The sequence below is a fragment of the Neolamprologus brichardi genome, chromosome 11, assembly GCF_056152115.1.
Source record: "Neolamprologus brichardi isolate AB-2024 chromosome 11, ASM5615211v1, whole genome shotgun sequence".
NCBI classification, from domain to species: Eukaryota; Metazoa; Chordata; class Actinopteri; order Cichliformes; family Cichlidae; genus Neolamprologus; species Neolamprologus brichardi.
The window spans coordinates 31240974-31256809 of NC_142114.1; the positions used below are offsets into that span (position 1 = coordinate 31240974).

Genomic DNA, 15836 nt, shown 5'->3' on the forward strand with positions numbered 1-15836 from the left:
ACTTTCCCGTAGGAACGCTGCGTTACTGCGTTACTAAAACCGTGATTTTTTTGCGAGAATGTCTCATGACAGTGACGTAAGCGAGTGCGACGTTCGTGACAACAGCTGTGTGCAGATCAACAATGGATCATATATCGAGTGCAGAGAGAGTATGAGCGTGCAGCGTTTAAAGCGTGGAAGTACTGACCTTACTTTGAGTTTGATTCCATAAAAAGTGACAAAAACATTAGTGTCCGTTGTGCGTGGGAAGAAAACTTCTTTTTACAGCGAAAAAACCCCTAAACTTCCAAACAAGCACCGAGTAGCTACGACGTAATGGGAAACTCACAGAGAAACTCGCGGATTCTTCCACTGACCGCTGCACACCTGCACCAGGGTAACCCTCCGCCTACCCCACTCCTGCTTTACAGGTGAAAATAGAGCAACAGGACCGCTAGTCTTTGACTTTATTTATTTTCTGCTGGGTTTTACTTGCATCTATTTGAAAGACTGAGTGTAAACACACAAAAAATAATTTCTTCCAGTCAGAGAATGTTGTATATAATTAAGTTTTTGCTTGATGCATAAAGTTAAAAGATTAACCATTTCAAAAGTACCGGTTTGGCACCGGTATCGGATAAAACCTAAACGATACCCATCCCTAAACAGCGCTGGCTTTGGTTCTGATGCTTGAGAACAGAACGCAACTCAACATTAAAGAAGAGAAATAAGATCAGCTCGGTGACGGCAGTCTTTCACAGGGTTGAACAGAAGCCTTCTGCTTCTCCTTCTGCACAGTTGAGGCTGGAGTTCAGGAAATGAGGGAGGCAGCTGTGACTCACTGTGCAGGGTGTGTCCCATCAGAGTCCAGGAACACAGAGATGCTCAGTTTATATAAGAATCAAACCAATCAAATGTTTCCACTAACTAAAATAAATCTTATGGAAACATAAAAAACTATTGGTGAAAAACCTCTAATGAAGGCGAATCATCCGACTCCAGCCAAAACCCTCAGCTGGGTGCAGATTGATGAGGAAACGTTTTTCTTCCTCACATCACAGAAACCACGTTTATTTCATGCGTCACACGTTTTCACAGCTGCAGCTCTCCACACACTTCCTGTCCTGTGTCACTGCTGTTTACCTGCTCTGACCGGTGGAAACAGGCCACGCTTCCTCGCTCTTCCTTCCTCGGTGAATCAGTCGTGATGTCACGTGTGGGAGACAAACACAGACAGGAGTGTTTTTTCTCTCTGTCTGTTTAAAGCATCAGTTTACAAACTCAAACCTTCAACGGTTTGTACGCCGTTTTATTGAGAAGCTCTCCTCCACCAGGGCTCAGACCTCTCAGTCTCTGCTTCCTGCTCTGCTGTCATCTTTGAGACTCTGTCCTCTTTAAAGGAGACTGTTGGTCGTTTAAGCCTGCAGGGTCTCCAAATGATGCTGCCCCTCCTCGACTCTTAAAACACGTGTTAACTGCAGTTGGACGTTTGCTTTTTGAGCTGGTAAACCACAGTCTGATGTCAGGTGTTGTCCCTAAAGATGTTAAACATGCTGTAGTCAAACCCCTGATTAAAAAACCTGCTCTTGATCCTATGACTCTTGTAAATTACAGAGTCCAAACTACCTTTTCTTTCCAAATGTCTTGAAAAGAGCTCACAGCCAATGAATCTTCCTGGGAAAACAAAATGTTTTAGATGTTTTCCAGTCAGATTTTAAACCCTGTTCAAAGTTTTAAGGACATATTTTTAGCTCCTGGCGCTCGGGACTGTGCTGTTCTGGTGCTTTTAGATTTGACAGCTGCGCTTGATACAGTGGATCACGCCATATTACTGGTTTGGAGCACTGGGTGGGCACGAGGGGCACTGGAGGGGTTCAGGTCCTGCTTGGCAGGGTGAACTTTTTGTGCCGTGCTGTCCCGTGTGGTGTCCCACAGGGCTCAGTTCTCGGCCCCCTCTTGGTTCTGTACTGAGTTAACTCAGTTGCGTTGTATTCCCCTTCTATGCTGATGACTGTCAGATCTATGTCCCTCTAAAGAACACACACCCCACACAGCCACTACTTCAGTGTCTTGAAATTAAGGCTTGGATGTCTCTTAACTTTTTAAAATTCAATGACAAAAAGACCGAGGTGATGGTTTTTGGCAGCCCCACTGAGACCCCCAATGTTTAGATTCCCAGTATGTTAAACCAGCTGTCACAATCCTGGGGGTCAAAGTGGACTGTGATTGGACGTTTGACAGTCAGATTAAGGCAGCTGGCTAAAGCAGGTTTTTCACAGCGATCCACGCCTTTGTCAGCACTCGGCTGCATTACTGTAACGCACTTTATACGGGGGTCAGCGCATCATATATTACGCGTCTACAGAGGAGGCAAAATGCCGCAGCTCGTCTTTTAACTGGCACTCGACAGTTTGAGCACATTTCCCCTGTTTCAGCTTCACTTCACTGGCTGCCCATTACTTTCAGGATTCATTTTAAAATTCTTTTATTTGCTTTTAAATCTCTCCACGGCCTCGCCCCATCTCATCTCTCTGAGCTGCTACAGCCTCACACACCCACCCGCTCTCTCAGGTCAGCTGATCAGCTGCTCCTGCATGTTCCCCGGACTGGGCGTAAACTCAGAGGAGATCCTGCTTTTGCTGTAGCAGCTCCCTGCTGGCTGTGTTAAAGTGCTTTATAAATAAAGTTGGATTGGATAAAGTGCTGTGGGTGTTCCACAGGGATCACTTTTAGGACTCTTTATCTTTCTAATGTTTGCTAATAATCCACACGGTTCTCTTACTTAGACTTAGACTTAGATCCTCCCGCGCCGATCAGCGCATCGGGCGACAAGAGAACGCCATCGAACTCGGTCTATCGCGGCAGTTGTTGCTTCATCCCATGACAGTTCGACTGAACGTAAATCTTCAAGGAAAGTCCTCCTCCATGTTATTTTAGGCCTTCCTCGCCGTCTCTTTCCATTCTTCGGGTTCCACAGAACCGCGACACGGGCAGGTCTCGGGTCCGGTAGCCGAAGGACGTGACCGGCAAATCTGAACCGACGCTTGGTGACTTGGACATGGAGCGGCTCTACTCCCGCACGGCGATATACTTCTTCATTGGTAACGCGATCCCGATATGTGATCTTGAGCAGCCGGCGAAGACAACGTTGTTGGAAGACGTCAAGATGGCGGTTGATCTTTGCAGTTGATTTCCAAGTCTCCTACATGCCGCTAACGCTTTCATGTGTTTTCAAAATGTGCCTCAAACATCAGATTAGCTCAAACTGAAAGCATTTATTTTACACAGTAAACGTGTCCCACACAGATTCTTCCACCCACAGCAAAATGCTAAACCTCTACACTTTTACACAAAGACTTTACTAAACAGGTAAACGCATCATTTTGTTAACTTTAATTATAAATAATACTTTGTTTCCATTTCTCGTGTATTTGTTCCTCGTTCTATGAAACCAGCACAGAGACACAACTGGTGCAATGAGCCTTTAATTCACAACATGCAATAAATCACAACTTGTAGTTTGAACACATTTTAAAAATGTAGAAAAACAACTCGTGTTTGTGATGTCACTCATAACACTGTACACATCTTTTATTGCAATATAATAAAATCACAAGTCCAGCCTGATCGTGGCTCCTCACAGAAGTCAAGTGACCAATCCACACCCACAGAACATTAAGGCACTTTGGAGAAAACACTAAATGAACTACCAGGTGACCGTGTCCACTGGGCTCCTCGCTCTCATGTGTAGACATTTATTTTTAAAATTGGAAATCTGTTCCTAGTCTCGATCTCAAACATTCAATTCACAGATTCGGGAACTTTAAGACGCAAACGTCCAATCAGAATTTAGCGTTGGAGAAAGAAGAACCTTTGAAACAGCTTTTAGGACGGCTGCTCCACGACCTGCTTTTCCTGGCGCCGCCCCGTGTGTCATCACAGGAAACAGCAGTGACGGGATTCAAACAAAAAGATTTAAAATGAGCTGAGTAAACGACCGAATGTATGCAGGACTTTAGTCTGTAGTAGAAACACAATCAGTGGCTTTAAAAATGAAAAAATAGACCTGAGACTAAAAGTTGCTGTTGAGTAAAATGTTTCCATGTGTGAAGCTTTGTTGGTCTCAAATGAAATCAAACTCGAGATTAAAGAAAGTCGCGTTTCTCACTATGTATTAACAGACCTCTCTGCATTGAATCATATCTGTTATTAACCTCTGTCTCTCTTCCACAGCATGTCTTCATCCTGTCTTCCTTCTCTCTCCCCAACCAATCACAGCAGTTGGCCCCGCCCCTCCCTGTAAATGAATCTGTGGCATGTGTAGAAAACAGGGTTTCCACTAAACTGGAACATTTGTACAAACAAATCTCACCTGGAGCAGCTGAAGCTGTTTCCCTCCGACAGTGAGAAATGTAATGAGCGGCAGGTTAACTCAGACCTGACTGTGATGTATTATCATCGGTCCAGATTCAGTCTAATGAATGTTTCCGTCCCCCAGTGGACACGCAGCCATACATCAGGTCACTTTGCATCAGTGAGAATATCATCATCAAGCTGGAGCCAAAATAAATAATGTAAACAATGTGCTTTGTCTATGGTGGAGCCCGGATCCATCAGAGTACTCGAGGCATGGAAATAACTGTAAACGCCCACAGCAACGCCTTCAAATAGCCTTCAGGGAAACCACATCGCTGTCCCACACTCTGACTGACAAACACCTTCGTTTTGGATTCATGCAAAACATCCAGACAGAAAATTAAAGCCCAGCTTCAGGGTAAAAAAAACAAGTCAGGAAACAGAAACAAGAAAAAAAAGTTTGAATTTTATCCCAAACTGTAAAAACAGCATAGTAAAAGTTCAACCATAGAAATAGTAAACACATACAAAAATCAAATGTAAATCTTGTGATTTAACACGATGATGTAACGGCCTGCTGCAGTAAGCTGATCAGTGCAGAAGAAATCAAACTCTTACAAATGAAGCTGGTGCAGACAGGAAACCAAAGAGGCAGCGAGCACAGCAAGATGGTGCACCAACAGCATCACAGCGAGAAATAAAGCTTATGAGACACGTTAATGGGACGGGAACCCCTCCACACTGCGTGACCCTCAGCGGTTCAGGCCCTGACGTACCAGGACTCACTGGGAGCAGGCAGGATGTGATGTCACTGTTGTGAAGTCAGTCCCTGCAGCCTATCAAACAGGACCGTGACTCTCAGCAGCTGCAAAGGACGCCATCGTGTCCGCTGAGGCCGGCCCTACAAGTCAGATCAGACCGCGTTACTCTGTATGACTCGCAGTCTCTACCTGCAGGGTCACATGATTTCATGACCAGCTTCAGATAACGAAGAGCTGAGTGACCGCTCTTATTCAGTGTCTCAGTCAGTGGCACGTTTCACTACTGAAACCCTGTGGGCGGGGCCTGTGAGAGGAAACCCAGACAGGGAGAACATGAAGCTCCGACCGCTGCACCGCTAAGCCACCACAACCTCATTATGCTTTTTAAAGTTAGTTTATGAAGTTGTCTGAAGCTAAAAGCATTCTTACAAAAAGCTCCTTTCATCAAGTTCCTGACGGTTCCCACAGACCAGTCGAGCAGGAACCCGTTATGATGTCACACAGTGTGTAGAGGCTCCAGGATCAGACACTAACGGGTATTTAAATGTACTACAAAGTACTGTGTAAACCTTCCACAGATTAACATTCAGTCCAATTAGAGGTCAGTCCTTCATTTGGTGCTCTGAGCTACTTCAGAGGAAATTTCAGACACATTCAGTGCAGAGTCAGAAGCATCGCACTAAGATGTTGAGCGGACAGTAAGGCAGTAATCTCAGGATTATCGTTACACACCAAATGGTTTTACTCGTTAACGACAGGTGGCAGAAAAGGGTCTAACTTTGAGCCTTTTTATTCTAAGAATTAAAGCGAAACCAGTTTGGGTTCTACAAAGAACACGCAGCAGAAAAACTGGAAATGTGTTTTTCCTCCAAGACGTTTACAGCAGTTTATCTGCACACCTGTAAACTGGGATTAATCACTTTGTTAGTAAAGACCAATAAGACAAGCAGCAGCTGTCATGTGAACACTGACATGTTAGCATGAACTCCCCTCCTGTCCAATCAGATCGGCAGTGTAGCCGAGAAAAAATGGGCGTGGCATCAACAACAGTCATGCTAGGTCACGCTTGTTAGCTAGTGCTGCTATATTAACTTCATTAAATTCCATTTAATAAAATGTTAACTATGTATCAATAATGCATAGTTAACAGAAAACATAAGCATGGTTTAACCATTTTCAACAAACTCTTAATTCTGTTTGTTTTAATAATCACTTAGCTGTAAGCTAACGTCTCCGCTAACGTTGGCTACCTGCCACATTTGGCGTCTCTGTCTTGATTCATAACGATTTTTTACGTTAAAGTTTTTAGGTTCAGAGGTGTGACTTCATTTTCCACGTAAGTTCAACTGAGCGTTGAGTCAATCAGAGATGTTTGCATAGCTAACAGCCCAGTTAGCTAGCAGCTAGCAGTTAGCGGGAGTGGAAGTCACCGTGTGCAGATTAACAAAAGTTTTCTGTCACTGAATGAAAGCACAGATCAATAACTATGATCAGAACGAACGGGCTGGGAGAGGTACACAGAGATTGTGCTTAAACAGTCGGACGATTGTAAAACGGCTAACACGCTCAGTGCAGCACATTGAATATTTACAGCATTTTCACTGTTAGCTCGTCTGTGCTTTCACTGATGTGGCGTTGCAGTGACTTCTTTTGGAAAACACACATTTTTCCAAAAATGTAGCTTCCAACATATAATTATAAAACACTTTTAAATGGATGATGTTTAATATTTACTACAATATGTCTTCTTCTGTCCATAGATACACTTTTAATCTCTTTGGTTCATTTGAATCCATCTCAGCGCGACTGAACGAAGTATCATTGATCATTAATCACGTGAATATCTGGATAATCTGAATGAATCCATGTCATTACATTTATTAATCCGCACAGATTTCCACACAGTTCCTTTTTACCAATAATCCTGATATAATTTATACATCGCTCTCTTTTGGCATCCTCTAAAATAATCACAGATGTGCTTTTTAAATACAAAATTCAGACTGAATTTTAAATTCAAATGGCTAAAAGTTTGGTTGTTTTACGCACCGAGGACAGCTGAACAAAAACAGTAATTACAATAATCTGCGGCTCCTGCTGAAACGTCTCTGAACTGTTCAGTTACAGATTGAATCCCCGTCAGTGACATATTACATGTTCTTCCTCCATAACGCTGTGCTTTGGCCTTTATTTCTCTTATTGTCAGTAAATCCCACAAGCAGACATCAAACGCTGGAGCTTCCCACAGAACACCTCTCGACACACATTCAGGTTTATTTCCTGTACATGTATCTACGGGCCACGGACACGCTGAGTCAATAAACGTGAGCTCCCAGCTGTGGTCTGATTTAACGCGACACAAACTGAACCGCGTGTTTTCTGATGCATTTGTCGGGTTTTCGAGCATCTCAAGCAGAACAGCTGGAGACAGCTGTCTTTAATGTAAGTGGGCGTGTCCATGAGTCAAACTGGTTCGTATATTTATCTGCAGCTTGTTTTGTAATATAAATGAACGATGACATCATTACTGACCCACATAATCAATGTGAGATTTTTTCAGTCATTAAAATTTGCAACCTGTTTCCATGCATACAAGCGTCTTCAGTTTCCTTGAATCTTTAAAAATGACCCAGCTGGCTAAAACAAACTGAACCTCCAGCAGGTTAGACTCCGCCCACGGGCTTCCTGACAATCAAAGAAATAACGATTTCTGCCACGTGTCTTTACTCGCCAAAAACGACGATTTTTTTGTTCTTTTGCTTTGTTGGCATGCCGACGTTTCACCTGTTTCATTTGTTAGCATGCTGCTGTTTTACAGCCCCTGAGTAAATTTTTAGCATGCTAACATTAGCATGCGACTCGTGTTTGAGTGATAAAAATATTTCAACGCTAATATTTTAAAGTAGAACTGCTGTGATTTTAATGCATCTGTGGTTCAAACTGCTTCTGCAGAGCTCGAGGAAGTTTCAAAGGAGCAGAAGGATGGGCGCTGTAAACCGTGAGGACGCGCTCATTTATGGCACACAGCAGTACGAGGGCGCCGTCGCGTTAGAGCCTACGCCTCGTTCTTAAGGAAAAAGAAAGAAAACAACAGGAATGATGGGAAATGTAATAAAGGTGACAATTCCAGGTGACTGTGCTGTCATTCATCAATGAGGATTACTGATGGTTCAAATGTGACCCAGAGCACCGTTACCATGGAAACGTGACCACAGTGGTCCGATTTAACGAGGAAGTAAAAGAACAACACTGACTGCCGTCCCGCCCAGCCGGTGCTGCGTCGGCGCTCCTCTGCAGTAAGATTTATCCAGGTGGTCGCTTGGCAGAGAAGAACCAGGACGCAGCAAACTGCCAACACAGCCATCTGACTCCATCATGACGGGACGCTTTTTACATGACTGCAGAAAAGCATGATGGGAGAAACATGTGGGGAGAGAGAGTGTTAGAAGTAATTGCTGTCATGTGGATCGGCCTCACGTGGCTCGAAGAAAACAGTTGGTTCACTGTTTGGAAAAAAAAAAGCACTTTTAACTCATTAGTATCGTTAGCATCGTTAGCATTCCTCAGAGAAACCCTCCACTTATCACAGGGAGCTCGAGCAGGGAGGTGCACGTTTGCATTATTTATACGATAACAATGTTTTAAATGTGGCATGCAGCCACCTTCAGTCCAACTGTGGACAAATATGCACCAGTCAGGTGGAACATAATGACATAATGACCAGTCAAAGGGGGGCCGACACAATATTAGGCACTAATATTGTGTCGGCCCCCCTTTGGCTGCACCCATCGAGGCTGTGCTGTGGGTGGAGCCTGGGTGGAGCCTCTGTGGATTGGACCGTTTGTGCAGCACCTCGCACTGATGCTCGTCTGACTGAGGTGGCCCGTGACCCCGTGACCCCTGCTCCTTCCTTGGAGCCCCACAGGAGCTGCAGTGTCGCAGCTGCTCTGAGCCAAACTGTCACAAACCCTCACGCTCGTCCGATTTCCTGCCTCTAACATCGACTTTGAGCACAAAACGCTTACTTGTCCCTGAATGCACTGCAATTTAACAACATGCTTCACTTGAAACCTGCTCATGAAAAGCAGATGAGGCCATGAAGGTTTGATTAAAAAGACGACACCCTCGCCCAGCGCTGGAGACGTTTAACCCAGAACCATGTGAGCAGGTAACAGGCTCAGGTGAAGGACAGCACCTACCAGACTGAGGCGCACAAGCCACGCTGTAAGACGTCCACAAGTTCACGGCCATCAGGAACGTCGCTATGAATCCAAACACCTGTGAACAAACACACAATACGTTACAAACACCTTTCAAAGTAAAGCTGCTCAAGTTTACTGACGGATCGCACTCAGAGACGCTCAGGCAGGAGCAGGTTTAACTTAACGTGACGTCCTGCGTGATCAGAGGGAGGAGCCACACACAGAGCTGGTCTGCTGCAAAGTGACACAACGCGAGTCTCGCAGTTGTGCGCTTACGTACCGATCCGGCCACCAGCGCTGAAACTCCACCGCTCTTCGCCGAGGCGATGATGGAGGCGATGAGGATGAGGATGCATCCCACAGAGTAATGAAAGAACTCCTGAAACAGCAGAGGAACAATAAACATTTCTCAGCATCTGTCAGCACCTCGTCTCCACCACAGAGGAGCTCCGAGCCTTCAGAGCGCCGCTTTAGTGCAAGGCTTCAAAGCCTTGCACTCTGCTTCTGAAACCAGGATGCAAACATTCCCTCTGCGGGAGCTTCAAGCTCTGTTTTCATAGATTCATTAATAAATACTGCTGTACAGGAAGTGCTTTTAATTTCCAGCACGTCTCTCATCCTGCAGTCGGATGAGCTCGCTGAGAGTCCAGCACAGGAACCAGACCTGCACCGCAGCTGCTGGACTTTCAAAATAAGAGCAAGGGACTGACCGCTGCTGAACAGATGTGCAGAGGATGCTGGGGGTCGGGTGACCCCGGGCTTTATTAGTACTGTTTACAGCTGAGCAGACTGCATGAATGTGCAGCGTCCATGTGAAGATCAGCAATCATCTCACAGTTTTTAACATTTCTCTGGATTCAACAGAGCAGAAAGAGGAAATCTCGGCATGTGTGGAAGCAGAAATCTGAGCCGAGCGACTAACAGCTGCAGGTTTCGGTCTCAGGCTGAGATCTCCCAGCATGTTTGGTGCTCATGAACATTTTCAAGGTCACAAAGCTCTCAAAAGATTAAGGAACACTTTGCAGCAGCTGATTTGTTTCATTTTGATCCAAAGTCGAGATTTGCTCAATCTGAAAATCACCGACTGGTCAGGAAGGTAAACGAGGGGCTGCTGGTGCACTACAAGCAGCTTTCTTCCTTCCTTGAACTCCACAGAGAAGCAGAAGAACATTTGGGTAGATGTTCTTCTGGCTTCTCAGCGTTGCGTAACAGCAGCTTCCTGTTACGCAACGCTGAGAATCAAACACTCAAGTCTTCGATGCAGAAGTTCGGCTGAAATGCAGAAGTGAGACCGACACAGACGGATGGAAGCGTCGCTCCTCTTACCGTCAGCGGCCAGTTGATGCAGGGCATCCTCGACTGCAGCCTGCACAGGTGCATGAGGAAGAAGATGAGGAAGGCTACGAGGAACCACAGCGTCACCACCTCGAAGTACTGGAAGGCCGGCCAGCTGGGCCAGCCGCGAGTGCAGAACACGCACAGGAAGGCGATGATCAGGGAGATCTGGGAAAAGGGAAATTCATTTTAATTGCATTAGAGGCGAGCAGCAGTTTGAGGAGGCGCATCACATGTTTTTGCATCTTCTTGTTTAAACAAGCAAAAAAGAAGAAAGCGATGCGCCGCGTTCACCGCCGAGCTCCTGAGCGCGTGCAGTGACTTCCACCTCAGGATCGGCTGGTTTCTCATGAGCTCCACACACTGTGGAAATGTCACTGCTGGACTCACACTCATCATGTGATCCAGTTTTCACTCCCCGTCCCAGCTTTTTAAAACATCTTGCTGGCATCAAATGTAAAATGAGTGTTTATTTTCAGACAATAAATAAATAAATAAATACATAATAAATAAATGATGCGTTTGGTTCTGGCAGCTTCAGCTCTAGACTAGTTAGGCGCACCCAAATCTTTCAACCACGTCGCCTAACACTGCAGCTTTACATGTGCACTTTTAAAGGGGGAAAGTTCATGTCCACACAGACGATATTCATTTGCAAATGATTAACTAACAATCTTATGCTTGTCGTTAAAGTGCGTTGGCTCTCTTTGGTAATACTGTAGGCGACGTTAAACGTATTCGTCACATCGGCTCCTCTGACGACCTGCCTGCTCCGGCGGCGGGGGGAGGGGACACACTTTATTGCTCTCATTTACTGTTTGGTGGTTGTTAAAATAGTTTTGTGAGCTTTAACCTGAGATTCTGGCGTTTCTGGCAAAATACGTTTATATTTAAAAGTCCATTCAGGATTTAATGACTCGATATCGGATATCTATATCAGAGAGGTCCCGCCCCTTACTATCTCTGATTGGTTTAGACCACGATAGGGGCATGATGTGTGTCTGTTGTTGACCACACGGAGACGTTCAGAGTTGCAGAGACCTTTTCTTCTTTTTTTTTTTAACCACTCGAACAGTTGGTCGCACCGGTGCGACCTAGGATTTCTTTTTAGTGCCACCATTAAATAACTGGTGGCACTGCAGAGCTCTGCTCCGTTGCCACAGAAACTCTGATATTTAGCTCACATAAGCAGGACTTGTTCCTGATGTGACGGCACAGCCTGAACCAACCAGACCAAATGTGGCAGGAAGCTGTAAACATGGTTGTTCTGGGTCAAACAGCTGTTGGGTCGAGTAATCGTTCAGCAGCCGATTTGTGTTTTAGTTCAAAGAATATTAGAATATTATCGAACCCTCCAGCAACTCGGTCTCAAAGGAACACGTTTCAAACTGACTGTTGAGTCGAACCAACAAGAATCAGTCGCTCTGTCGTCATCTCAGACAGAGTACACGTGTACTCCAACACGTGTACTCCAACACGTGTACTCCAACACGTGTACTCCAACACGTGTTGGAGTACACGTGTTGGAGTACACGTGTTGGAGTACACGTGTTGGAGTACACGTGTTGGAGTACACATAGAAAACTGCATACAAACCACCGTGTTCAGAAATAATGAAGGAGGCGAGCTTCACTCCTGTCGTCCTGAGACGACGTTAAATGGTAAATGACCTGTATTTGTAAAGCACTTTACTTGGTCCTAAGGACCCCAAAGCGCTTTACATAACCATTCACACACACATTCACACACTGGTGATGGCAGCTACATTGTAGCCACAGCCACCCTGGGGCGCACTGACAGAGGCGAGACTGCTGGACACTGGCGCCACCGGGCCCTCTGACCACCACCAGTAGGCAACGGGTGAAGTGTCTTGCCCAAGGACACAACGACCGAGACTGTCGGAGCCGGGGCTCGAACCGGCAACCTTCAGATTACAAGACGAACTCCCAACTCTTGAGCCACGATCGCCCTTTAACCCTTTAAAGCCGGTCAGAGCTGCACGCTCTGTTTTGCGTAACAATTTTTAAATCCCGGTAGCTCTGCAACCACGTGAGCTAGCGCAATAATTTTTTTGCATATGAAACCGGAGGAGTTGTACTTACATCTTATGCCATCAGCTTGTCCTCGGTCACAGTTTCCTTCCACATATAGCTTTGCAAAAACTGCATAAAAAGCACTTGCAGCAACAAAAACATAATATTCCAGAAACACGCTTTGCCGATCCGATCAGCTGTTTGTAACACTTCCTACGTCCATCAGCGCGAACTATCGCATATCCGCCATGACCTGCCCAAAACCGGAAGTGACGTCATTTTCGCGGAAATGTAGTTTTTTTTACCATCAGGGCCTCATGAGCCTATACTGGTGTTTTTAAAAGTTATGTTTGACTTTAGACTTTCTGTGTGGTTTCTGGGATGCTTAGGACTCATATTGCACTGCTGGAAATAGTTTATTTTGATGCATATGCTGCTTTTTTGCAAATCTGCATCATAATATTTCTTTTAGTTTTTCCTGCAGTGTATAAAAATTGGTATATTTCAGAAATAAAACTATGAAGACACTCAAAATAAATTTCCTGTGGTGGGAAACTATTTTGTGCAACTTTTTTGTATTTACAGTTTTGAGGGATAAGCCTCTTAAATTTCTCTAACTAGAAATATATGTTAAAAAAACAAAAACGATTTTCAATTTTTTTGTAGTTTATTGCACTTTTTTGCAATTTATGTAATTACTATGCACTTAATGCAGACATATTATTAAAATTTGGGCTGTAATGGTTGTATTGATGTATATCAACTTGAAATGCTCCCAAAAATGGCTCCACAGCATGTAAACATATAATATAAGCTCTGGCGGACTTGGTTCTATGGTCGGTCTTAAAGGGTTAAAGGTTTTACACAGACGGTCAGACTCACCGGACACTTTATTATGTACACTTGTTCAGCTGCACGCCAACACAAATATCAGCCAATCACATAGCAGTGACTCACTGAGACGACCTGCTGAAGTTCAGAATGATGGAGAAAGGCGACCTGAGTGACTCTGAACATGGTTGTTGGTCTGAGTGTGTCAGAAAACGATTTCTAAGCTGATAGGAAGGCACCAGGACCGCAAATAAAGCACAATCTGACATCCTCGTGTCGTGTTGTTCTCACATCATCATCATAAATGTTGTTCCAGGTTCAACATTGCAAGTGACCAATCACATCGTTGTGACGTCATACTTTTGCAAGCCAAGCGGTTCATTCATTTACGAAATTCCAATGTTGCAAGAACAACATGCATAAATCTTACCGTTTATTACAGAACAGTATCCTGAAATGCAAAGAATTCAAATCGCTGCATCGGAGGACGGAGGCGGTTAAGTAGACTTTTTACAGGGTTTTTTTTTTTTACAGAGTGTACCATCTTCTGATTGGCTGCTTCCAGCAGGATGACGCTCCATGTCACAAAATCATCTCGCTGTGATCACATGACCAAAGCCCCTGAGAAATGTTTCCAGCAGCTTGTTGATTCTGAGCCATGAAGAATTAAAACATCTCTGAAGGAAAAACTGGATCCAAATGTTTGGTGCCAGTAAAGTGTACCTAATAAAGTGCCGTGTGAGTGGGTCTAATGGTGCTATTATAATAATATGAGGACACATAGAACAGCTGGAGACGTCCCCTGTGAAAGCCTGGGGGTCTGTAGCTGTCTCTGAGCCCCGGGCCCTGTTTTCTGTTCGCCCGCCCCTGTCTGGATGGAAGTTTTTACGCAAATCAATATTTCTCCATCAGGAGCCGATCACTCCGAGCATCACAGGCCGATCAATAACAACAACAGTCGTTTAAATCTTTCACAGTTAAAGTTTCTCGTGTCTAAATCTTTAGAAAACTGTGCCAGGCGCACACAAACCCGGGTAGAACCGGGTAAAGCCCCGGGGTTTGTCCACCGGACCGACTCTTACCAGCTGTCCGATCTTGAGCAGTCCCGGGATGGTCCGGGTGTAGCCCAGGTTCAGGCCGCTCTCCCCGGATGTCCTGGTCGTTGTTGTCGTGGTGATGACGGTGTGAGACATGATGCCGGTAAACAGCACGGTAAATAAAACGTTTAAACGAGTTTAACCGCAGCGGAAAGTCACCGTCGACCGCCCGACAAGACACAGCCCCTGTTTTTATCGCTGACGTCAACGCGCAGCAGATAAACGCGACTGCTTCCGGGATATATTTCATAATAAAAGCACCGACAAAACCCTGTCCTCTCAAAACACTTCAGTGTGTATTCATATATTTTCAGTATAATAACAGTAGCATATTTTTAATGTAACTGTGTTTTTTGAGTGTATTTTTCTGAGTGTGTCTGAAATATCATTTTTATGAGTTCCATAGACTGTATATAAAGATGGACACCACCACTTTGATGTCACCCGCTGGTTTTGGACATTTTAGAGCCTTGTTTTCTTATTAGTGTACATCCACACACACATATGTCTGCTAATCAGTGTTCAATAACATCGTATCACTCTCCTCCTTCACAGGTGAGCCAATCTGACAGAAACATCATTGAGATTGGGTCGTTAACATTTATTTTAAATCACAGTTTGTTCGATTTTTGTGTAAATTCTGGTCATTTCATCATCCTCTGTGAATAAAATGTCGTGTTCTGCTTTTGCGTTTCTTTCATGTGTCAAGCTCAACATACATCACCCGTATATGACTCAACAATCACCAAAGCTTTGGTGTACCCTCAGTGAAATCCTTGAATTTCAGTCACTAAAAATGGAGCTCCGCCTTCTTGAACAGTCTGTTAGTGCAGTGACCTCACAGCAGACATGTTATTGGCCACATGATGTCATTATGTTGCCAAAATGCTCCAATGGCACAAACACCGTGCAGAGGTCCAGTTCGGGGACTCCAGCCACACCCTGTGACCATCCAGCTGTTAGTCAATGACAAGCCACGCCCATAAATTTAAGTCTCAAAACTCACAGATAAAAAATTAATTATTTTTACAGTTGCTATGAAGGGGGAATCTGTAGAGACCAAGCAGTTTATATCTCTGCTGTAAAGTTTAACATGGGAGTCTATGGGGACTGACTCCCTGCTGCCCCTGCTGGACATCACAGGAACTGCAGGTTGTCGTGATTTTATCTCATTTATTTATTGTTGCTTGTTTTATAATAAATAAAAATAAGTAAAAATGATCAATTAAAATTATATTAAAG

At 44.6% G+C, this 15836-nt stretch overlaps 1 protein-coding gene across 1 annotated transcript; it reads right to left on the reverse strand.

Moving 5' to 3' along the window:
• Positions 1-3454: 3454 nt before the first annotated feature.
• Positions 3455-14797, reverse strand: cmtm7 (CKLF-like MARVEL transmembrane domain containing 7). Its single transcript, XM_006805573.3, has 5 exons — positions 14580-14797; positions 10625-10801; positions 9579-9677; positions 9296-9374; positions 3455-8494 (listed from the first exon to the last, which is right to left on the reverse strand). Exons 1-5 carry the CDS (start codon positions 14688-14690, stop codon positions 8487-8489), a joined length of 474 nt encoding a protein of 157 aa, XP_006805636.2. The 5' UTR covers positions 14691-14797; the 3' UTR covers positions 3455-8486.
• Between the last annotated feature and the right edge of the window lie 1039 nt (positions 14798-15836).